This window comes from Heterodontus francisci, chromosome 25, assembly GCF_036365525.1.
Source record: "Heterodontus francisci isolate sHetFra1 chromosome 25, sHetFra1.hap1, whole genome shotgun sequence".
Lineage (NCBI taxonomy): Eukaryota > Metazoa > Chordata > Chondrichthyes > Heterodontiformes > Heterodontidae > Heterodontus > Heterodontus francisci.
Genome location: NC_090395.1, coordinates 35,085,798 through 35,112,057, shown reverse-complemented (window position 1 = coordinate 35,112,057; position 26,260 = coordinate 35,085,798). Strand labels below are relative to the sequence as shown.

At 44.4% G+C, this 26,260-nt stretch overlaps 1 protein-coding gene across 3 annotated transcripts in view; it reads right to left on the bottom strand.

Moving 5' to 3' along the window:
- bltp3a (bridge-like lipid transfer protein family member 3A) overlaps positions 1-26,260 on the bottom strand; it is a 174,620-nt gene that overhangs the window by 21,562 nt on the left and 126,798 nt on the right. For all 3 annotated transcript variants that reach the window (XM_068057072.1, XM_068057073.1, XM_068057074.1), the window contains exons 15-16: positions 8,122-8,312; positions 804-976 (exon numbers count right to left, since the gene is read on the bottom strand). In XM_068057072.1, the coding sequence (XP_067913173.1) occupies positions 804-976; positions 8,122-8,312 (364 nt within the window). The remainder of the gene's footprint in view (positions 1-803; positions 977-8,121; positions 8,313-26,260) is intronic.

Genomic DNA, 26,260 nt, shown 5'->3' with positions numbered 1-26,260 from the left:
AATAAAGATATCCTTCAAAAATGTGCACCACTGCTTCTTTCTATAGCATTAGGAAATTCTATACTCATCTCACTGTCAAAAGGTGCTCAATATTCTGCCAGAGGTAGCATACAAACATACAACACAAGAGGAAGCCATAAATAAAAACAAAAAATGCTGGAAATACTGATGAACTACAGAACTGATGAAAGGTCACTGACCTGAAACGTTAACTCTGCTTCTCTCTCCACAGATGCTGCCAGACCTGCTGAGTATTCCCAACAATTTTTGTTTTGATTTCAGATTTCCAGCATCTGCAGTATTTTGCTTTTATTATACAAGTGGATGCCATTTGGCCTGCCTATAAAGAGCTATCCAATTTGTCCCACACCCCTGCTCTTTCCCCATAGTCCTGCATGTTTTTCCAAATTGTGGATGGTCTACCTTTAAGTACAAAAACAAAGCAACTAAATTAGTTGCTGCCCCCCAGTTATTTTGCCAATGGCTGGCAGAAGACATGAAACAAGTCAAACAAGCAAGGTCTGAAGAAAGGTCACTGACCCGAAACATTAACTCTGCTTCTCTCTCCACAGATGCTGCTTGACCGGCTACGTATTTCCAGCAGTTTTTGTTTTTATTTCAGATTTCCAGCAACTGCATTATTTTGCTTTTATGAAGCAAGGTAAACATTCATTGTCTGGTATCGCCAACTTGCATACCAGTCAACAAGATTTAAATCAGCTATTTAGGCTACCAAGAACAAAACTTAAAACAAGATGAAATATCAACCAGGCAAGTTATAATTGAAGTAAACAGACTCTCACCTGTTCTGCATTAGAATCATCCTCACTCTGAGTTGATGAGCTGGTCATTGTAGGTTTGTAAAATCCTTCTGCTCTATGTCCTCCATCTACACTTTCTGGTAGACTCTGATTGCTGCCCATCCCACCTGAAAGATGTATGCTGGTAACGGGAGGAAGAGATTCCTGTCCAGTTTCTAAGAATTAGAAATCCAAGAATCAACATTGTAAAGAGCTACCAAAACAAGTGGTTGTTTAACATGTTAGTTCAATGTTGAATGCAAATAAAGAGTGCAATTCATTAGTAAAATGCCATGCACAAAACATTTTACATTCAAAAGCGATCTTGCGTTTTCATGGAACCGAAGTTAAAAAGGATATCAATGATTGGGTAGTGACCCTGAGCAGGAAGGCACCATCATCTTTTCAATTTGAAAAGATTAACTGAATTAAATTAATGAGTTATGCTCAAGTTCAACAGGACAATTCCATTAGAGTCATAGAGAGATACAGCACTGAAACAGGCCCTTCGACCCACCGAGTCTGTGCCGACCAACAACCACCCATTTATACTACTCCTACATTAACCCCATATTCCCTACCACATCCCCACCATTCTCCTACCACCTACCTACACTAGGGGCAATTTACAATGGCCAATTTACCTACCAACCTGCAAGTCTCTGGCTGTGGGAGGAAACTGGAGCATCTGGCGGAAACCCACATGGTCACAGGGAGAACTTGCAAACTCCGCACAGGCAGTACCCAGAACCGAACCCAGGTCGCTGGAGCTGTGAGGCTGTGGTGCTAACCACTGCGCCACCATTCCCCAAAGACATGAAAACTGGTGCCCTTTGGAACATCTGCAAAATGTTTCATCTTTCAGAACTCATGAAGCTGAGTTTTTTTTTAAAAAAGCATAGCAAAACTCTTCTCAAAGAAATTTGATACAGCTACTCATAACTCACCCAGACTTGGAAGGGTTATATAGCTGGGGAGCCAAGGTGAAGAAGCCAATAACACCATAATTCCAGATCCTGGAAAAATCATTTTAGCATTGCACTTAGTACCAGGAATGCAGGGGCTCAGCCAGTTAGGATCCTTGGGCTCAATGGGGTAGCTCAGAGATTTTGATGCCCTAAACGACTATTCAGTTATACTCAAAGATCATGGCAATAAAGAATGATGGCGATGCACTGGTGGGGAAAAGGCACTCAGTAGGCATATACAGTAGACTTATGCTGAGTCAATACTAAATTGGGCCTGTATTCGCTGGAGCTTAGAAGAATGAGAGTTGATCTCAGTGAAACAAATAAGATTCTAAAGGGGCTGGATAGGGTAGTCACTTAAAGATTATTTCCGCTGGTCAGGTAATCAAAAACATGGCACAGTCTCAGGATAAGGGGCCGATCGTTTGGGACTGAGATGAGATATGGTCTGTGCATAGTTAGTGTATCTCAGTAGCAACGGCATTTGGGAACATAACTGACCTCAGCACCCTGGACGAAAGATGAAAAGGAAGTACGAAAAGAATCAGCTACGATATCTAATCCTAATATCTAACCAGTTATTCACGCTGGTAAGTGTTTATACAAGAACACAAGAAATAGGAGGAGTAGACCATATGGCCCATCGAGCCTGCTCTGCCATTCAAAACGATCATAGCTGATCTTAGGATTCAACTCCACTTTCCCGCCTGCTCGCTATACCCTTTGATTCCCCGAGACACCAAATATCTGTCTATCCCAGCCTAAAATGTATTCAATTATGGAGCATCCACAACCCTTTGGGGTAGGGAATTCCAAAGATTCACGAACCTTTTGAATTAAGTAATTTTTCCTCATCTCAGTCCCAAATGATCGGCCCCTTATCCAGAGACTGAGCAAGGGCAATTTGGGAAGGGCAATAAATGTTGGCCTTGACAGTCACATCCCATGAAATCAAGGGGGGGGGGGGGGGGGGGGGAAGATAGCATGATAAAATGGAGCTGATGTATTAGTTCGATCTTATTGAATCATAGAGCAGGCTCAAGTCTACTTTTGCTTCTATATGCTCTTAACTATCTTGAAATTATGGCCTCTAGTTTTGGATTTTCTCACAATTGGAAACATTATCCCCACATCTTCCCTGTTCATAATTTTAAACAGTCTCTCTCTGGTCATCTCTAAGTCTTCTCTTTTCTAAAGAAGGCCCAAACTCTTCAATCTTTTCTGATAGCAGTAATCTGTTCTGGTCCCATCCCTCTAAATCTTAAAAGCACTGGAGAAAGTGCAAGTACGTCCTTTTTCTACTAAGACAACCAGAACTGTGCATTGGACTTGAAGTGCAGTCAGACCAGTCCTGATACAAGTTTAGCATAACTTAACTATTTTTGCATTCTATACCTCTAGAAGTAAATTCCAGTGCTTTGGTGCTTTGTTGGCATTTTTAATTGCTTAGCTGGTCAGCAATGTTTATTTTAATACTTTGTTCACCTGTATCCCTAGATTGCTTTGTTCTGCTACCCCATTCAGTTTATGTTCTAAGGTGTAGGTGAGGTTTCTATTTTTCCCACCTAAGCGCACATTAGCTCACATTTATCCATGTTGAAGTTCATTTGCCACTTAACTGCCCGGTCTGCAAGTTTTCTAATATCTTCTTATAATAGGTCACATTCTTCCTCAGTGTTAGGTGTATCCCCCACCCCCGTTTGAAATGATCGGCAAACTTTTATATCCGTTACTTGTTCCAGCGTTCAAATCATTAGTGTAAATGAACAGTGGTCCCACCACTGATCCTTGTGAAACACTGCTTTCCACTAATTTGAATAACTAGTCTTTAACCCTACTCCTTTTTTAAAGCCCATTTGCTATCCATTTTTTCCCCCAAAAATATACTTTATTCATAAAAATTTGCAAAAATACATTATAAAACAGTTCAAATTTCACATTTCAGAAAGTACAACAGATAACAGAATTATTTGATACAGAAACATGAAATGCCTCACAATTCTTGCCATTCCATTTTAAATGCGATGTACATTGGCATTACATAGTGAAAAACATATTTTGGTGCATACTGCCTGAGGGGATTTAGACAGGTTCAGCCCTTCAGTACACTATGGCGGTGGCTGCCCCAAGTTCCAGCGCGTTCCTCAGCAGTAATCCTGGACCGTGGAATGTGCCAGTCTGCAACACAGTCGTGGATAGCTCTTTGCACTGGAAGACCAGCAAGTTTCAGGTAGACCAAGAGCATCTTTCACAGAGTTGATGGTCCTCCAGCAACAGTTGATGTTTATCTCGGTATACATTCCTGGGATCAGTCCTTAGAACACTGAGTCCTGCATTATGGAGCTGCTTGGGATGAACTTGGACAAAAACCACTGCATCTCTTTCCAGACCCGTTTTGCCAAGGCACATTCCAGAAGGAGGTGGGTGATGGTCTCTTCCCCACCACAGCCCCCTCGAGGGCAGCGTGTGGAGGCGGAGAGATTCTTGGCACATAGGAAGGATCTGACGGGTAGGGCCCTCTCACCAGCCAAGCTGTGTCTTGGTGATTGTTTGAATGTTCTGGCGATGAGGCATTCTGCCAAATGACTTTGGCAGTCTGCTCGGGGAACCACACAACAGGATCTACCATCTCCTTTTCCCGTAGGGCCTCGAGGACATTCTGTGCAAACCACTACCTGATGGATTGGTGGTCAAAGGTGTTTTTCTGCACAAACTTTTCCACGAAGGATAGGTGGTACAGCACGGTCCAACTGAATGGAGCGTTCAGCGGCAACGTGGTCAGACCCATCTTTCGTAACACTGGGGAAAGGTAGAACCTCAGCACGCCGTGACACTTGGTGTTTGCGTACTGGGGTTCTACGCACATCTCTATGCAGCCGCACACAAAAGTGACCATCAGGATGATGGGGACGTTGGGTACCTTTTCTCCCCTTTTATCTAGAGGTTTGAACATAGTGTCCCTGCAGACACTGTCCATTTTTGATCTCCAGATAAAGCGGAAGATGGCTCGGGTGACTGCCATGGCGTAGGACTGCAGTATGGGCCAGACCTGCACCATGCCCAGTAATGACGCAAGCGCCTCATACCTGATGACCAGGTTCTTACCCACAATGGAGGCAGAACGCTGCTCCCACATGCTCAGTTTATGTTTTACCATGGCTATACATTCCTTCCAGTTTTTAGTGCACGCCCCGGCCCCTCCGAACCATATCCCCAACACCTTCAGGTAGTCTGACCTGACAGTGAAGGTAACAAAGGACCAGTCAGCCCAGTTCCCAAAGAACATGGCTTCGCTCTTGCCGTGATTTACTTTGGCTCCTGAGACCAGTTCATACTGGTCACAGATGCTCATCAGCCTGCGAACGGACAGCGTATCAGAGCAGAAGATGGCGACATTGTCTATGTACAGGGAGGCTTTGACCCGAGTGCTTCTCCTGCCTGGGATTGTCATCACTCTTATGCTCACATCCTTGCGAATGGACTCAGCAAAAGGTTCGATACTTCAAACAAACAGGGGAGAGGACAGCCCTGTCTGACTCCAGATTCGAATGGGAATTTTCTGATTCCCATCCATTAATTGAGACTGCACAACTGATGTTTGTGTAGAGCATCTGGATCTAATTGCGGATTCCCTCCCCAAACCCCATTCTGGAGAACACCTCCATCATGTAGGTGTGCGATATCCTGTCAAAAGCCTTCTCCCGGTCCAAGCTGATGAGGCAGGCTGTCCACCCCCCTGTCCCGTACATAGGCGATCGCATCCCTGAGTAGCATGAGGCTATCAGAGATCTTCCTGCGGGTACAGTATAGGTCTGATCAGAGTGAATCACCAACTCCAGAGCAGACTTGACCCAACTGGTGTTGACTGTTGAATCTTGTAGTCTACTTGAAGCAGGAAGATGGGCCAATCCTGTTCCAGAGTCGAATATAACTCAACCAGCAAACCATCGCTTCCGGGAGTTTTACTCTTCTTGAAGGACCCGACGACCTTTTTAAGCTCAGCCAGAATTAGTGGTTTGTCCAGACTCTCATGCGACTTCCGTGATAGATGACAGGAAGGACTGGGAGGCCGTGCTGTCTGTGGACTTCATTTTGCACAGACCTGAATAAAAGGATTTGCTGATCCTTAGTATGTCAGACTGCGATGACATTACCAAACCGTCCTCTTCCTTCAGGCTGCTGATCACAGAACTCTGTACTTTTTGCAAGAAGAAACGCGAGCATGTCTCATCCGGCTCAGAGTGGACTCTGGACTGGAAGATGATCTTGGAGGCCACCATGGCAAAGAGCGAGCTCTGCTGGCTCTTAACCTCTTGAAGATCCTTCTTGACCTTGACCCCCATCGATTGCAGGAGCACATTCTTCATTCTTTTCTGGAGTCGGGACAATTCCATCCATCTCTCTCTCATCTTCTGAACATCTTTGAAGGTGAAGAACCTCTTGATGTTCGCCTTGATCGCTTCCCACCAGATTCCTGGAGATGGGGGGCCACTGGTTATGTCACTGCTCTCAGTTTCCTGAGGCTGAAGGGCGCTGGCTGCATTGCTGCTCGCACTTTCCTGGAGCTGGGGGTCACTGGTTGCATTGCTGCTTCTGGCACCCCAAAGCAAGTATTCCCTGGGCCCTTCACTGCTTCCAGTGTTTTCCAGCTCCAGGCTATTTGTATCCTCTACCTCCTTGGAGTTTTGCTGCTTCTTTTGTTGATGGCACCCTTCCTGCCCTTCATCATCTGAGGAGGAGAAGCCACTGGTATCTGTCAGTCGCATCAGCCGCTTCTTGCCACTACTTCCCAGGGCGGCTTTCCTTTTCTTTTCGGTCTTCTTCCTTGTAACAATTTGCCACTCTCCTTCTGGTGCTGCCTCTTCTTCCAACTAATCTGCTTTCTCTGGAGGAGGCAGAGGGGTTTGGCCAATTTCTAAAGTGTCCACATTTTGTTTTGATACCATGCCCTATTTCCAATTTTCTTGTACACCAGAGGTCTTGGTGGAAGGTGTTTGGGGGGGGGGGGGGGGGGTGGGGGGGGAGGGGCGCAATCTCCTTTGCAGCAGCCTTGGTTGCTTCTCCTGTTTGTTATGGCCTGTGCATAGGTGAAAGTGCCCTGTAGAGATGGCCACCCTCCCCACACAGGTTGCAGCACTTGCTTTTTTTGCAGTCCTTTGTTAAAAGCTCTCCCTGCTTGCAGTTACGGCAAAAGGTTGCACTACAGTCGACAGCCAGATAACCAGTTTTGCCGCAGGTGCAACAGACTTTGGGCTGCCCCGTGCGCACTAAAGTAACCTCGACTTCCACCAATGGCAAAGCTGGAAGGAGGGTGGAGGATGGCTCCGTTGGCATCCACCTTCAAGGTTACCTTGACCTGCCCTTGCTTGTCCAGATGCCAAAAGTGTCCTTGACCTCTGTGCTGTTTCCAGCCACCTCAACGTACCTAAGAAGGGCGAGCACATCCACTACAGGGATATGAGGGTTGTACATGTGAATGGTCACCACCTGGTTTTGTTGCATTAGCAGAGTAAACAAAGGCTCCAAAGTCAGGTGCCTGGCTTCCTTTCTCCTTGAAGGTGTTCAAGAGTTTTATTCATCCCGTGACATTTTTAAATGTCACATCGAAGTATCCAGCGCCGGGGAAATCCTGCAGGCAGATGTCCGTAACTTGAAACACACAGCAGTCCAACAGGACCTCTTTTACAAAGAAGGTGCGGTCCACAGGGACTCCTTGCGCTGAGGTCTTCACAGTCACCCTGACCGTATCGCACACCCCTTGACCTGGAGCTTGGGTACTAGCAGCCATAGCTCAAAAGTTGTCGCCGCCACCTTAAATCCACTGATATCCATGAAAATCTTCGCACCAGGCACTTAAAATCGGCCAAGGGAGTGGTATCAAGACTTCTCCCCTGCCAGATAAGACAGACTGAGACACAGACACTCACCTACAGACGCCGCTATCCATTTAGCCATTTGTCCCACCTCCACTATCCTTTGTCATGCGCTTACCACGTGGTACCTTAACAAAGCCCTTTTGCAATGTCACGTTAGGGACATGGTATGCAAGACAACAAAACACTGCGACAACACAAGGCACCTCAATATTAACTGCCCATTCAGCATCTTTGCATATATCGGTAACATTTGGTCCAGAAAGTGATAAAGGTGGTGGTAAAAACATTTTTCTGCTTCTACCCAGAAATACTTCCTAGACACTTGCTTCCATTTGGGTTAATACATTAATTCAACAATGCTGCAAGTTTGTTTCACTCAGGCTTTCCAGTCAGCTGGTGCCACAACCAATAAAATTCACGCAAGATTTTTCTCTCTCAAATTGCTGGACGCTGATTCTATGTAAACACGATATGTACCTGCATCCAGGAGAATAACGTATTTCTCACTGCTGTCACTGTCCACAGATATTCGATCTTCTGTCAGACTGCCATCAAGTGATGTAGTGTCCAGGGAATGCTGCGAGTTGGTACGTTTCATGTTCAAAAATCGCAGTTTGGTGCTGGATAAGGAGGAGGATAAACTATCTTCAACTTTAGACAGCTGTTCTCTTCAGAAAGAAAAGAAACTTTGATTTAGTCAAGAGCAGTACCAAAATTGAAGTTCTCCTTCACAGACTCAAAAGCAGCCTTTAAAAAAAAAGGACAGAGTAATACTCCAACAGAGCAAAATATGGAAGTGTTCCATTATGTCTTAAGTCCAGCGTAAATTAAAACTAGTTATAGAGCCATTGAGTGATGAACAATATCTGGGAAACATTGTATATGCTTAATAAATCTCAGCCAACTAATCACAAATCTGCTATCACTTACTGACAGCCTCAAGAGCAAGCCAGGAAATAGACTCAAATTTCCTATCGTCCACAGACTGTTGTTTTAGAAGACAGCTTGAGCAAACTAGATTAAAGTCTGTCTACTTTATTCAGAGGGTTGTTGCAATATGGAATGTTTTGTCAAGAGAGAGCAGGAGAGAGAGATCATGGCACCAGATGGAATAGCCTTTCTCTAACTACTCTATCACAACTTACCTTGAAAATTTTCTTAATCTATATTCCAAGGAAAAAATCCTAACTTGTATAACCTCTCATAACTCAAGTCCTTCATCCACGTTAACATTTTGGTATGCTTCCTCTCTATCTTTTCTAAGGCCTTTCCACCTTTCCTGAAATGTGGTGCCCATAACTGTCTGCAATACTCCAACTGAGGCCTAACCAGTGACTTATAAAGTTCGAATGACTGCAATGAAGTTCAGGGAAGCGTATCTCAGTGGTACAAAGTCTGCTCCTTGGTAAACTAAAATTAATGCAAACATAATAATCTGAAAAGTGTAACCTTGCTAGAAATAGCCAACTGAAAGTAAAATTCTATTAACAGCTCAAAATAAAATGAAGCCCGATGGAAAAGGAAGCTTTTGCTCACATTGGCAGCCAATGAAGGGTGTCATGCAGGCCCTGACCTGCCAAGAATGAGACACATTAATAGCCACGTGAATATTGATTTTTAAACTGTTACTGGAGTAAATAAAAAACTTGTTAAAGAAAAACACCGACCCTTGACTAAAAGGACATTTGCAAAGTAACAGACAGTACTTGAAAAGGACAATGGGGCCACTCCCTGCTCCAATTTAATCCACAATGAACTTTTGATAACCAGACGTTGAAGAAAAACACCGACCCTTGACTAAAAGGACATTTGCAAAGTAACAGTACTTGAAAAGGACAATGGGGCCACTCCCTGCTCCAATTTAATCCACAATGAACTTTTGATAACCAGACGTTGAAGGTGGCGAGGCGAGCATTCCAGGTTAACTGCTAAGATGGCCGAATACAGAGACGTGGTCAGACCAGTTTAGTCATATGACTAACTGGCTGTTGGAGTTTTTTTAAAAATTTAAACTTGCCAGAGTTTTAAAACTCAAAGCTCTTTGCTCCTGGACTGAGAACATCTCTCTCCTGTCTGCTCTCATCTCTTTCTCACGGAACTGAAAACCACTGAAGACATATGAACCCTGAGAGAGAAAAGTCTTCTACAGTGAACAAGGTTCAAGAATAATACTGGGCCCCAACAAAAAGCAAGATCTACCTCCAAGGACCTACAGCGAGGTCGAAGCACAGTAACAAAAACCCCTCTTCAGAGATTGCCTCAAACCTCTCCACTATTTTTCTTCTGCTCTTTTCTGGCTCAATTTGCATGTGTGTGTCGCGTACGAGGCATGTATCTGTTGGCGTTAACCAAATTAGAGCTTAAGTTAAAATTTTAATAAATTTCACTTTTCTTTAAACCTAAAAGCATGTTTGTGCTCATTTCTTGGCCTTATAATTGGAAAGTGGTGAACAGGGATTCACCAAGGGGGAGCTCAAAACTGTGTTTAAGATCAAAACCCTGTTACAAGACAAAGTGAAGGCTATAAGGGACCCTTTCTCACCTGGTTGCACCACGGGCTTAATAAATAGAGGCAGAGAATACAAAAGCAGGCAAGCTATCCTGAACCTTGATAAAGCATTGGTTAGGCAGCAACTGTGGTATTTGAGTATTGCTGAACAGAGAGACACGTCGAAGCGGTGTGTCTTGCATTCATCAGGACAATACGACTCTTGGATAGGTACATGGATGATAGTAGAATGAAGGGTAGGTAGTTTGATCTTAGAGTAGGTTAAAGGTTCGGCACAACATCGTGGGCCGAAGGGCCTGTACTGTACTATGTTCTAATACGCAATAACCACCAATGTAAGGGAAAACAACTTGTACTGCATGAGGAAAGTGTGGATTGGTTGGCAAGTGAACTCTGATTGGTAGAGGCATTGCCATGGAGAATGTACCAGTTTACGGTGACTGACAATTAAGTGCCAAGCTTTGTTTGAAATTTAAACCAGGCAGCTTGACTGGTCAAGGCACTGCCCTGAGGAATGAACCAGCGAATGGCTGTCACTTATTCTGTTCAGCTAAAACAGGTACAAAGTTTGGATATATTGTGTCTGCAAAGAACAGGGCCCTGTGCATTAATATATGTAGTTTCCAGTATGCGAAAATGCACCATACTGAGAGCCCTACTGACAATCTTGAATTGGTTGTCAGCGTAATTCGTAGCACACTGTGGTTTATTTAGCAAATGTTGTCCAATCGCAGAATCACATCTAATGTTGGACACTTTGTTGAGTCAGATTCATACAGCACAGAAACAGGCCCTTCGGCCCATCGTGTCCATGCTGGCCATCAAGCATCTATCTATTCTAATCCCATTTACCAGCACTTGGCCTGTAGCCTTTATGCTATGGTGTTTCAAGTGCTCATCTAAATACATCTTAAATGTTGTGAGGGTTCCTAACTCTACCACCTCTTCAGGCAGTGTGTTCCAGATTCCAACCACCCTCTGGGTGAAAAGAAGTTCCTCAAATCCCCCTGCCCCTTAACTTAAATCTAAGCCCCCTGGCTATTAACACCTCCGCTAAAGGAAAAAGTTTCTTCCTATCTATACCCCTCAATTTTGTATACCTCAATCAGGTCCCCGCTCAGCCTTCTCTGCTCTACGGAAAACACTAGCCTTTTCAGTCTCTCTTCATAGCTGAAATGCTCCAGCCCAGGCAACATCCTGGTGACTCTCCTCTGCACCCTCTCCAGTACAATCACATCCTTCCCGTAGTGTGGCGACCAGAACTGTGCACAGTACTCTAGCTGTGGCCTAACTAACATTTTATACAGCTCCATCATTACCTCCCTGCTCTTATATTGTGTGTCTCGGCTAATAAAGGCAAGTATCCCATATGCCTTCTTAACCACCTAATCTACCTGTGGTGCTGCCTTCAGTTATCTGTGGACAAGTGCACCAAGGCCCCTCTGACCCTCTGTATTTCGTAGGGTCCGACCATCCATTGTACATTCCCTTGTCTTGTTAGTACTCCCAAAATGCATCACCTCACACTTCTCAGGATGAAATTCCATTTGCCACTGCTCTGCCCATCTTAACAGCCCATCTACATCATCCTGTAATCTAAGGCTTTCCTCCTCACGATTTACACCACCAATCTTCGTGTCATCTGCGAACTTACTGATTATACCTCCTATATTCACATTTAAATCATTAATGTACACTGCAAACAGCAATGTCACCACACTTTAGGAAGGATTTGAGGGTCCTGGAGACGGCGCACAGAAGATTTACCAGGATGGTTCCAGGGCTGAGGGATTTTGGTTATAAGGTTAGGTTGGAGAAGCAGGGGTTGTTCTCCTTGGAGAAAAGGAGATTAATGCCTGAATAAATAGAAGTGTACAAGATTATGACAGGTTTAGATAAAGTAGACAAAGAAAGGCTGCTCCCATTAGCTGATCGTACAAGGACTAGGGGACACAGATTTAAAGATTTGGGCAAACAATGTAGGGAGAATGTGAGCAAGAATTTTTTTCCTCCCGAATGAAGTGAGTGGTAATGACCTAAACTCCTTGCCTACAAGGGTGGTGGAAGCGGTGATGATCAATGATTTCAAAAGGAAATTGGATAGAAACTTGGAAATAAATTTGCAGGGCTATGGGGATATAGCTGGGGAATGGGACTGACTGGATTGCTCCACAGAACACTAGCAAGACCTTGATAGGCTGAATGGGCTCCCCCTTAGCCATTATGACTCTAAATCTTAAGAACAAAGAAGAACAAAGATAATTACAGCACAGGAACAGGCCCTTCGGCCCTCCAAGCCTGCGCCGATCCAGATCCTCTCTCTAAACATGTCGCCTATTTTCTAAGGTTCTGTATCTCTTTTCTTCCTGCCCATTCATGTATCTGTCTAGATACATCTTAAAAGAATCCATCGTGCCCGCATCTACCACCTCCGCTGGCAATGCGTTCCAGGTGCCCACCACCCTCTGCGTAAAGAACTTTCCACGCATATCCCCCCTAAACTTTTCCCCTTTCACTTTGAACTCGTGTCCTCTAGTAATTGAAACCCCCACTCTGGGAAAAAGCCTCTTGCTATCCACCCTGTCTATACCTCTCATGATTTTGTACACCTCAATCAGGTCCCCCCTCAACCTCCGTCTTTCTAATGAAAATAATCCTAATCTGCTCAACCTCTCTTCATAGCTAGCGCCCTCCATACCAGGCAACATCCTTGTGAACCTCCTCTGCACCCTCTCCAAAGCATCCACATCCTTTTGATAATGTGGCGACCAGAACTGTACGCAGTATTCCAAATGTGGCCGAACCAAAGTCCTATACAACTGTAACATGACCTGCCAACTCTTGTACTCAATGCCCCGTCCGATGAAGGAAAGCATGCCGTATGCCTTCTTGACCACTCTATTTACCTGCGTTGCCACCTTCAGGGAACAGTGGACCTGAACACCCAAATCTCTCTGGACATCAATTTTCCCCAGGACTTTTCCATTTACTGTATAGTTCACTCTTGAATTGGATCTTCCAAAATGCATCACCTCGCATTTGCCCTGATTGAACTCCATCTGCCATTTCTCTGCCCAACTCTCCAATCTATCTATATTCTGCTGTATTCTCTGACAGTCCCCTTCACTATCTGCTACTCCACCAATCTTAGTGTCGTCTGCAAATTTGCTAATCAGTCCACCTATACTTTCCTCCAAATCATTAATGTATATCACAAACAACAGTGGTCCCAGCACGGATCCCTGTGGAACACCACTGGTCACACGTCTCCATTTTGAGAAACTCCCTTCTACTGCTACTCTCTGTCTCCTGTTGCCCAGCCAGTTCTTTATCCATCGAGCTAGTACACCTTGGACCCCAAGCGCCTTCACTTTCTCCATCAGCCTGCCATGGGGAACCTTATCAAACGCCTTACTGAAGTCCATGTATATGACATCGACAGCCCTTCCCTCATCAATCAACTTTGTCACTTCCTCAAAGAATTCTATTAAGTTGGTAAGACATGACCTTCCCTGCACAAAACCATGTTGCCTATCACTGATGAGCCCATTTTCTTCCAAATGGGAATAGATCCTATCCCTCAGTATCTTCTCCAGCAGCTTCCCTACCACTGACGTCAGGCTCACCGGTCTATAATTACCTGGATTATCCCTGCTACCCTTCTTAAACAAGGGGACAACATTAGCAATTCTCCAGTCCTCCGGGACCTCACCCGTGTTTAAGGATGCTGCAAAGGAAAGAAAGCATTGGGTGTCTGAAGGAAAAAGTAATGCTGTTCTGATGTAAATAGCAACTTGCATTTATCAAACCTTCAGTGTAAAAAAAAAAATCCTAAGGTGCTTATGAAGGTAGATTGGAGACGGTGGGACTGTTTCCCTTAGAGAAGGCAGAGAGGTGATTTCATAGTTATTCAAAATCATGAAGGGTCTGGACAAAGTAGATAGGGAGAAATTGTTCCCACTCATGAAAGGATTGAAAACGAGGGGACACAGATTTAAAGTAATTGGCAAAAGCAGCAAAAGTGACATGAGCAAAAACATTCATGCAGCGAGTGGTCAAGATCTGGAATGCACTGCCTGAGAGTTTGATGGAGGTAGGTTCAATAGAGTCATTCAAAATGGTATTAAACAGTTATCTGAAAAGGAAGAATGTGCAGAGAGTTACAGGGAGAAAGAAGGGGATTGGCACTAGGTGAATTGTGCATTTGGAGAGCAGGTGCGGACACGATAGGCCAAATTGACCCCTCCTGTGCTGTAACAACTCTGAATTCTGGAATTCATCATGGTGTAAATCAATAACTGTAGGTCAAGCCAAAAACATATTAAGGTTCACTGCTTGCTTGACCAAAGACACAGGTTTTATCTTGAGGGGGAGGTGGACAAGCAGAGGGTTTTAGGAAATTCCAGAGCAGGGGTCTAGGTGATGAAGGCACAACCATTAGTGGGGGAACAGAGGGAAGAGAGATGCACAAGAGGCCATAGTCAAAAGAACGCAGAGTTTGGGGGGGCGGTGGGTGGGTGTGGTGGAGTTAGACCATGAAAGGATTTCAATCTGAGAATGAACATTTTCAATTTGAGGCATGGGAGAATAGTAACATGATAGGTCTATAAGGGTAGGTGAAGAGTGAGTGGTACGGTGTGGGCTACGATATGGGCAGCAGAGAGCGGGATGAGCTGAAGCTAGGCCAGCATTTGAATTGTTGAGTCTAAAGGTATCATGGCATGGATCTAGGCTCCAGCAGCTGTTGAGCTGAAACAGGGGTAGAGGTGGACGATGTGATGGATGTGGATGTGAAGACTCTGAAGAAAATATGAATTCAGAGCTGAGGATCCACCTTGGTCTCCTCCTGCAGATCCCATCACTGAAGCCAGTCTTCAGTCAATTTGATTCACTCGACATCGTACCAAAACAGCTGAGTACACTTGATGCAGCAAAGACTAAGAGTCCCAACAATATCGCAGCTGTAGTGTTGAAGGCTCCAGAATTAGCTGGGCCTCCTGCCAAACTTTTCTGCGTTACGGACATCTAATCGACAAATTGAAACATTTTACAGGCATGTTGTCTCTACAAAAAAGCAGGACAAATCCTATTTGACTAATTACGATCTATTCCCAAAGTGATGGAAGGTATTGCCATCACTGCTATCAGGGGGCACTAACTCACCAATAACCTGCTCACTGATGTTCAATTTCTACCCTGACCACCTGACTCCAGGTCTTATCACAGTTTTGGCCCAAACACAGACAGAAGAGCTAAATTCCAAGGTGAGGTGAGTGATTGAACTTGACATCCAAACAACATTTGACCGAGCGTGGCGTCAACAAGCCCCAGCAAAACTGAATTCAATGGAAATCAGAGGGAAACTCCCCACTGGCTGGCATAACTAACAAAGAAAGATGGCTGCAGCTGTTGGAGGCCAATCATTTCAGGCCCAGCACATTGCTGCAGGGGTTGCTCAGGGTAGTGTCCTCGGCCTAACCATCCTCAACTGCTACTATGACCTTCCCAACGTCCCCCCCACCACACCCCACCCATCATAAGGTCAGAAGTGGGGATATTTGATGATTGTACGACCAGTACCAGTTGCAACTACTCAGATAATGAAACAGTCCATCTCTGTATGCATCAAGGCCTGGACAACATTCAGGCTTAGGCCAAGTGGCAGGGAACATTCGTGCCACACAAGTGCCAGACAATGACTATCAACGAGAGAATCTAAGCATCTCCCCTTTACATTAAATGGCATTACCATCACTAACTCCCCCCCACCCCCCACCGCCCCAATCATCATCTTAGGGGTTACAATTTACCAGAAACTGAACTGCACCAGCCAAATAAATACTGTGACTACAACAGCAGGTCAGAGGATGTGAAATTTTTGACAAGTAACTCACCTCCCAACTCCCCAAAGCCTGTTCACCATCTAGAAGGTGCAAGTCAGCAGAGTGATGGAATATTCTCCACCTGCCTGGATAAGTGCAGCTCCAACATTCAGGAAGCTCAACACCATCCAGGGCAAAGCAGCCAGCTTGATCGACACACATCCACCACCTTAAACATTCACTCCCTTCATCAACAGCACACAGTGCAAAATGTACTGCAGCAACCCACCAAGGCACCGTCCAAAGCTACAATCTCTATCACCCGGGACAAGAACAGCAGGTGCATGGGAACAGCATCACCTACAAGTTTCCCAAGTCACACACCATCCTGACTTGCAACTATATTGCCGTTCCTTCACGGTCACTGTCAAAATTCTGGAACTCCCTGTCTAATAGCACTGTGGGAGTAAGTTCACCACAGACTGCAGCGGTTCAAGGTGGCAGCTCACCACCATCTTCTCAAGGGCAATAAATGCTGGCTTTGCCAGCAATATTCACAACCCGTGAACGAATAAAAAAAAAAGCAGCTTGGGGTCAAAAACAGGTTACAAACAAAAGCAAAATACTGTGGATGCCGGAAATTTGAAATATAAGCAGAAAATATTGGTAATACTCAGGCCTGATGGCATCTCTGGAAAGAGAAACAGAGTTAACATTTCAAGTCAGTGACCTTTCATCAGAATTCTCACCCGAAATGTTTCTCTGCACAGATACTGCCAGGCCAGCTGAGTATTTCCAGCACAGATTACAGACAGAGTCTGGGTGAGCTAAAGACAATAGGCAGGAAATGGTTGGTGATACAATCAGTAGCATGGGTATGTGCCTTTTGTCTTCCCAATTTTTAACTGGAGGAAAAAGCAGCTCATCAAGACAAACTGCAAGATAAGCTGTCTACCAACATGGAGGCAGTGGAGGGTATGGACAGAGGAAGAGAGATAGAACTGCATGTTACAATTGTATGTGGCTGAACAATGACGATGCTATGGGACAGCGAATAAAATGAGGAACAGGAGGGAGCCAAGCTTAAATCCTGGGGGTAATCTAGGGGAAATAGTCAAAGATGGGAAGAGAAGCCACTGCAGATGCTTTGGCAACAGACAATTAGGAATGGAATCAAAAAGAAACAATGAAACAACCAGGTTTCAGAGGCAAATGTGAAAGTGACTAAGTAAGCTCATCAAATGGACTTGCATCATTAAACAGGGTCAATTCAAGGAGACACTAGTTTTAAAAACATTTGCACTCGTTTCTCTTCTATTGCCTCTGTCCCTCCACGCATCATACAGCCCAAAATCCATCTCCTTCCCCACCGAGCCAAGCTGACACTTGTCAAAGCAACAAATGGGTAAAGGCACCTCATTACTCAAAGAGCAACTGGAACACTTGACACAGCTCAATATTGTAATGATCAGACTGCCTGAGAATTCTTGCAATATCACATCCCAGCATTCATTGTGCATTCACTGTCCTGGAAAATACTTTTCTTTTGCAAGTTGTCAGGAGACTTGTAACTCATTCAAGATGCTCTACTTTTTAGCTGCGCTCATTCTTTTCCGAAAACTAACTTTCTGGTTTCATAACTCACTGTTGTGGATCACTGACAATTTTCCACTGATTGGATAGAGAATCACATATCCATGTTTGCTGATGAGACAAAGACAGACAGCATTGTTAACAATGTAGATGGAAGCATAAAATTGCAAAGATGTATTTGAAACTAAAAGCAAACTTTGCAGTAGTTTAAAAAAATAATCCTGATCCCACTTTTACACACATCCTCGTGATGTAATTAAAGTCAGAGCATCTGGAGTCCAAGACACAAGTAGCAGAATGAATAGCAAGCTAGCCACAGAACAGGAGAGAGCGCGCAGGGGTTAAGGATTAAAAAAAAACACAGAAAAAAATTTAAGAGGTGGTATTCTACAGGGATCGATGCTGGGAACACTGTTGCTCATCATTCACAAAATGCAATCTCGACTCTGGAATCACAAGTACAATTTTAGAATTTGCAGATGACATCAAATTTTGGGGTACAGTAAATTCTGAGGAAGACTGACAAAATACAAAATGACATTAATAAACTTGCAGAATGGGCTTGTAATTGTCAGGTGATTTTCAATATAGGAATCCAGGTATTGTTTTAGTAAATCTACACTCCACTCATATAAGGTCAATATATCCTTCCGAAGGTCTTGTGTCTTGCCTTACTCGCAGTGCTCCAGGTGTGGCAGAACCAGGACTTTGTATAGCTGTTGCATGACTTCCACTGCCTTGTAATCTGGTCCTCTAGATATAAATGCCAGCATTTCAAAAGCCTTTTTGTTTATTCCTGTACTTGTCCATGTTATTTTAATGATCTATGTAGCTAGATCCCCAAGTCTCTGCATCTCCACTGTTTCTTGCTTTTCACCATTTAGTAAGTATCCTTTTTAGGCCAACACTGAAATCCATTTGTCACAGTTTTGCCCAGTCACTGAATCTAATAATACATCTTTGCAATTCTGTGTTTCCATTTACATTGTTGACAATGCTGCCCATCTTTGGCTCATCAGCAAGCTTGGATATGTGGCTCTCGATCCAATCATTAAATCGTAACTGAATACCGTGAATAGTTCAGGTCCCAACACAGATCCTGTGGGATATCACTGGTCACATCCTGCCAATTCAAGTACCTGCCACTCAGTCAATCTCTTAAATCAGGAGAATAATTTGTCCTCAATTCCATGAGTTTCAACTTCAGCTAACAGTCTTATATGAAGTAGTTTACTGAGAAGCTCTGTTAAACTTGTATTGAACCTTGGTTAGACCACAACCTGGGGTACTGCAAAAACTGCAAAAAATTAGGGGCCACAAATACATAAATACCCGCCAGAACTGAAAATAACAAAAGCATCCATAGGTTAGAGAAAAAGGGCCGAAAGTTAGGGAAAATCATACTTTAATAAAATTTCACTCGAAGCAACATAATGCTAAACTAGAAGCTTGAAGGAGGAACTGATCTCAACTGTTCAAATTATGAAAAGTCCATCTAGTCACAAAAAAGAAAATAAAACCATGGTGAACTTATTGGAGCCTTCCAGTTCTGAATTCAGTGCTGTATGATCACTGTCACTCAGCCACATTAATATGCCTCGCCCAGGAGATTATATGGCCAAAAGCGAGGGGTGGGTGTGGTGGCCACGGGGATCATTTAATGTGAGGTCAGGTTAGGAAAAGTAGGATGGGACAGATGTTACGGATCAAATCACCACCTGTTATCCTTTCATATGGTTTTTCCGTCTATCCTTAAACTGGATGCTTTGTGGGCCTGAACAGAACTGCAGTAAAGTTTTTGCACTGGATTTTCTGTTAATTTGAAATTGGCATCCTTCATCAGCTGCAATTTTCTTACATGATTGCAGAGACTTGTAATCAAGTGGAAACTTTTGGTGGGATTTAGAAAGAAAGTCATTACTAAGATGAAAACTCTGGCTGGTCATTTTGGAATTTTTCTAAAATTTCAATGACATATGTTTGATCCCACAAATCTATGGCTTCTCTTTTGGCAGTCTTACAAAGTCTGTCCAGTAGAAAAAGACACAGCAAATATGTAATACAGTTAAATACACAGTCAAATTCAAATCCTGCCCAAATAAATGAGATACAAGTCTCTTTCATAAGTTTCAAAATGGGCAGGGGAAAATAAGCTCGAGTAGGCTGAAGCTAATTCTTAGTGGGCATGGATCCACAATGCAAAATTCGCAGAACCACTCAGAAAAGCAACATGGGGTACGTTTCAGAGTAGATGGAACCTTGTGCATCAAAATCAGTGCTGCAACTGACATGGGACTGGTTGACTACTGCGAGGTGACAAAAAATATACAAATAACGAGCTGAATGAATGTAGCATTGAAGAACTCCATATAATGAGGACTCCACTTTTACAAATCATTCCTTGATATACATAGAATTAACAGCACACAGAAAGGCTTATGGAGTGTTTATGCTCCACCCAAACTTGCTCACAATCTCAATTTCATCTCACCCCAGCATATCCTTTTACTCCTTTCTCCCTCATACTTAGCTAATTTACTCTTAAATTTTTTTGTTCTTTCATGAGACGTGAATGTCACTGGCTTGACCAGCATTTATTGCTCATCCCTAATTGCCCTTGAGAAGGTAGTGGTGAGCTGCCTTGTTCAACCGCTACAGTCCATGTGGGGTAGGTACACCCACAGTGCTGTTAGGAAGGGAGTTCCAGGATTTTTACCCAGTGACAGTGAAGGAACAGCAATATAGTTCCAAGTCAGGATGGTATGTGGCTTGGAGGGGAATTTGCAGGTGGTGGTGTTCCCATGAATCTGCTGCCCTTGTCCTTCCAGGTGGTAGAGGTTGCAGGTTTGGAAGGTGCTGTCGAAGGAGCCTTGGTGAGTTGCAGTGCATCTTGTAGATGGTACCCACTGCTGCCACTGTGCGTCAGTGGTGGAGGGATTGAACGCTGGTGGACTGGGGTGCCAATCAAGCGGGCTGCTTTGTCCTGGATGTTGTCAAAGTTAATTGTATCAAAGAACAGTACAGCACAGGAACAGGCCTATCGGCCCTCCAAGCCTGCGCCGATCTTGATGCCTGCCTAAACTAAAACCTTCTGCATTTCCGGGGTCCGTATCCCTCTATTCCCATCCTATTCATGTATTTGTCAAGATGCCTCTTAAATGTCTCTATGGTACCTGCTTCCACAACCTCCCCCGGCAACAAGTTCCAGGCACTCACCACCCTCTGTGTAAAGAACTTGCCTCGCACATCCCCTCTAAACTTTGCCCCTCTCACCTTAAACCTATGTCCCCTAGTAACTGACTCTTCTACTCTGGGAAAAAGCTTCTGACTATCCACTCTGTCCATGCCACTTATAACTTTGTAAACCTCTATCATGTCACCCCTCCACCTCCGTCGTTCCAGTGAAAACAATCCGGGTTTTTCCAACCTCTCCTCATAGCTAATGCCCTCCAGACCAGGCAACATCCTGGTAAACCTCCTCCGTACCCTCTCCAAAGCCTCCACGTCCTTCTGGTAGTGTGGCGACCAGAATTGCATGCAATATTCTAAGTGTGGCCTAACTAAAGTTCTGTACAGCTGCAGCATGTCTTGCCAATTTTTATACTCTTTGCCCCGACCGATGAAGGCAAGCATGCCGTATGCCTTCTTGACTACCTTATCCACCTGCGTTGCCACTTTCAGTGACCTGTGGACCTGTACGCCCAGATCTCTCTGCCTGTCAATACTCCTAAGGGTTCTGCCATTTACTGTATACTTCCCACCTGCATTAGACTTTCCAAAATGCATTACCTCACATTTGTCCGGATTAAACTCCATCTGCCATTTCTCCGCCCAAGTCTCCAACCGATCTATATCCTGCTGTATCCTCTGACAATCCTCATCACTGTCCGCAACTCCACCAACGTTTGTGTCGTCCGCAAACTTACTAATCAGACCAGCTACATTTTCCTCCAAATCATTTATATATACTACAAACAGCAAAGGTCCCAGCACTGATCCCTGCGGAACACCACTAGTCACATCCCTCCATTCAGAAAAGCACCCTTCCACTGCTACCCTCTGTCTTCTATGACCGAGCCAGTTCTGTATCCACCTTGCCAGCTCCCCTCTGATCCCATGTGACTTCACCTTTTGTATCAGTCTGCCATGAGGGACCTTGTCAAAGGCTTTACTGAAGTCCATATAGACAACATCCACTGCCCTTCCTTCATCACTTCCTCAAAAAACTCAATCAAATTAGTGAGACACGACCTCCCCTTCACAAAACCATACTGCCTCTCGCTAGTAAGTCAGTTTGTTTCCAAATGGGAGTAAATCCTGTCCCGAAGAATCCTCGCTAATAATTTCCTTACCACTGACGTAAGGCTCACCGGCCTATAATTTCCTGGATTATCCTTGCTACCCTTCTTAAAGAAAGGAACAACATTGGCTATTCTCCAGTCCTCTGGGACCTCACCTGTAGCCAATGAGGATGCAAAGATTTCTGTCAAGGCCCCAGCAATTTCTTGCCTTGCCTCCCTCAGTATTCTTGGGTAGACCCCATCAGGCCCTGGGGACTTATCTACCTTAAAGCTTTGCAAGACACCCAACACCTCCTCCTTTTTGATAATGAGATGACTGAGACTATCTGCACTCCCTTCCCTAGGCTCATCATCTACCAAGTCCTTCTCCTTGATGAATACTGATGCAAAGTACTCATTTCGTACCTCGCCCATTTCCTCTGGCTCCACACATAGATTCCCTTCTCTGTCCTTCAGTGGGCCAACCCTTTCCCTGGTTACCCTCTTGCTCTTTATATACGTATAAAAAGCCTTGGGATTTTCCTTAATCCTGTTTGCCAATGATGTTTCATAACCCCTTTTAGCCCTCCTGACTCCTTGCTTAAGTTCCTTCCTACTGTCTTTATATTCAAGGGATTCGTCTGTTCCTAGCCTTCCAGCCCTTACAAATGCTTCCTTTTCTTTTTGACGAGGCTCACAATATCCCGCGTTTTCCAAGGTTCCCGAAACTTGCCAAACTTGTCTTTCTTCCTCACAGGAACATGCTGGTCCTGGATTCTAATCAACTGACGTTTGAAAGACTCCCACGTCAGATGTTGATTTACCCTCAAACAGCCGCCCCCAATCTAAATTTTTCAGTTCCTGCCTAATATTATTATAATTAGCCTTCCCCCAATTTAGCACCTTCACCCAAGGACTAGTCTTATCCTTATCCACAAGTACCTTAAAACTTATGGAATTATGGTCACTGTCCCCGAAATGCTCCCCTACTTAAACTTCGACCACCTGGCCGGGCTCATTCCCCAATACCAGGTCCAATGCGGCCCCATCCCAAGATGGACTATCTACGTATTGTTTCAAGAAGCCCTCCTGGATGCTCCTTACAAATTCTGCCCCATCCAAGCCCCTAGCACTAAGTGAGTCCCAGTCAATATAGGGGAAGTTAAAATCACCCACCACTACAACCCTGTTACCTTTACATCTTTCCAAAATCTGTCTACATATCCACTCCTCTACCTCCCGCTGGCTGTTGGGAGGCCTGTAGTAAACCCCCAACATCATGACTGCACCCTTCCTATTACTGAGCTCCACCCATATTGCCTCGCTGCATGACCCCTCCGAGGTGTCCTCCCACAGTACAGCTGTGATATTCTCCTTAACCAGTAATGCAACTCCCCCACCCCTTTTTACATCCCCCTCCATCCCGCCTGAATCTTCTAAATCCTGGAACATTTAGCTGCCAATCCTGTCCTTCCCTCAACCAAGTCTCTGTAATAGCAACAACATCATAGTTCCAAGTACTAATCCAAGCTCTAAGTTCATCTGCCTTACCTGTTATACTTCTTGCATTGAAACAAATGCACTTCAGACCACCAGTCCCGCTGTGCTCCGCAACATCTCCCTGCCTGCTCTTCCTTAGTCTTACTGGCCTTATTTACCAGTTCCCCCTCATTTATTTCACTAGCTGTCCTACTGCTCTGGCTCCCACCCCCCTGCCACACTAGTTTAAACCCTCCCAAGTGACGCGAGCAAACGTCGCAGCCAGGATATTTGTGCCCCTCCAGTTTAGATGCAACCCGTCCTTCTTGTCCAGGTCCCATCTGTCCCTGAAGAGATCCCAATGGTCCAGATATCTGAAACCCTCCCTTCTACACCAGCTGTTCAGCCACATGTTTGGCTGCATTATCTTCCTATTTCTTGCCTCACTGGCACGTGGCACAGGGAGTAATCCCGAGATTACAATCCTAGAGGTCCTGTCTTTTAACTTTCTACCTAACTGCCTAAACTCCCCCTGCAGGACCTCATCACTCTTCCTGCCTATGTCGTTGGTACCGATGTGTACCACAACCTCTGGCTGTTCACCCTCCCCTTTCAGAATGCTCCCTGTCCGTTCAGAGACATCCTTGACCCTGGCACCAGGGAGGCAACATACCATCCTGCAGTCTCTTTCACGTCCACATAAGCGCCTATCTGTGCCCCTGACCAGAGAGTCCCCTATAACTATTGTTCTTCTGCGCTTTGTCCCTCCCTGAACAACAGTGCCAGCCGTGGTGCCACTGCTCTGGCTGCTGCTGTTTTCCCGATAGGCCATCCCCCCCAACAGTATCCAAAACGGTATACTTGTCAGAGAGGGGGATAGCCACAGGGGATTCCTGCACTGACTGCCTGCCCCTTCTAGCAGTCACCCATCTATCTGCCTGCACCTTGGATGTAACCACTTCTCTAAAACTCCTGTCTATGACGCTTTCTGCCACCTGCATGCTCCTAAGTGCATCCAGTTGCTGCTCCAACCGATCCATGCGGTCTGTGAGGAGCTGCAACTGGGTACACTTCCTGCAGATGTAGTCGTCCGGAACGCTGGAAGCATCACGGACTTCCCACATCGCACAGGTGAAGCACTTCACCCCTCTACTGACATTTCTAGCACTAATTAATAAATTAATTTAAGATAAATACTTATTAAATCCTTACTAAATTGTTATAATTAACGATATGGTCCCTAGTGCTAGATTCCTACTATAAATATTAAATGCTGACCAAATACAGTAATCTCCTCCCTCTGGTTTAGTTACTCAATTCATGCCCAATTCAAAATTAGTTTAGAATCTCCTGCTTCCACTGAAATTGGCTGGATTATAATGGGGGACCATCTAAGTTTATTCAAATTCAAAAGCGTAGTCTGGAACCACTGTAATTAACTGTGTGCCTTTGGGTGAAAGTGATCACAATTCAGTATTGACCACATGATGGCGCTGTCATTCTACTCTGACAAAACTGATGCATACAGTACGCAAGTTTCCAGTGCACACAATCTTAGATCATGGTGAGGCGGGGTGATGCTAATTGTAGTCAAGTTGTTCTAAACTGTTTATTAATTATTCAGTTTAACAAAAGAGTGATGCATTGGACCATCTTTTTTTTCCCCAAAGTGTACAATTTCATGGTTGAGACACACTTTCAAAATGGTACTCAATTGGCTGTGGCACTAAGTGGTAGCATTCGCAACATTGTTATCAGGGTAATACTGAGCAATATCTGGATGCTTCTGAGAAAGGAGGGTAGGACAGGCAAGACACCCAGATGTCCAAGCTTGTTAACGTAATGAGAACTTGAAAGTGACTTCGGCAACTGAATTTCCAGGAAAGTCTGTTTACTACCTTGATTCTTCTACCTTGATGGAAGGTGGGGAAATCTGTATCCTTGACTAACCTTGTAGGTAGTCTATCAGAACTAAGGGTTTGATTACTTGCTCAGACATGTGAGTGGGCTAATCTAAAAGAGTTGGAGCCATTACCTGTATAACTTGTGCCAAAGTGGGTCCTGTTTACCAGACCCAAGGTGAGGAGCGGAGTTTGATAATCAAGGAACTGCTCTGTTGTCTAGGAAAAAACACCTTGGCTAATGTGTCTTTCACTGCCACTGTTTGAGGGATACCTTTACTAGATTATGAAAGTACTGCTTTCTATTGTATTAGCCTGGATCAAACAGAACAGATATAATTGGGACTGGCATGGCTACTGCCTGGCCCTATTCTGATCCTATGAGCCGAAGATCAACAAGGGGCTCCTCAACAAAGTACATTTCTATGGTTCAAAAGGTACTCAAGAGAAACACTGACGCTTCTAGATTATTGTAATCAAACAGTTAAACGATTGGTGAGAAATTTAAGGATTCTGTTACTGCCCTTATTCTGCAGATTAAACTCTTGACTTCCACGTGTGTTTTTTAGCTTCAAGTCATACATTTTAGCCCAAATTATGCCTATCAATGTGTTAATTTTTGCCAATTAAGGGAAGTTCAGGAGCCTTCCAATACCATTTCCAGCGTATGTAACAGTGGTGAACTGTCTGCCCTCAGCCGACTTCATCCTGGACACTGAGCACAAGGTCAATATTTTGGTCTATAGCAATAAATGGTCTGCCTATGGAAGCAGAGTTTTGTGTTCAGCTCAAGTAGAAAATATTGGGAGAACTCTCAAATCAAATAAAATCATGAACGTCTGCTTATAACAGCATGAAAAATGACACTCCCCTATCAATGGCAGATGGATTTCAATGTGGGCAAGTGTGAAATTATCCATTTTGGACCAAAAAAGGATAGAACGGGGTACTTTCTAAATGGGAGAGATTAAGTACAGTGGATGTCCAAAGAAACTTGGGGGTTCAGGTGCATAGATCTTTAAAATGCCACGA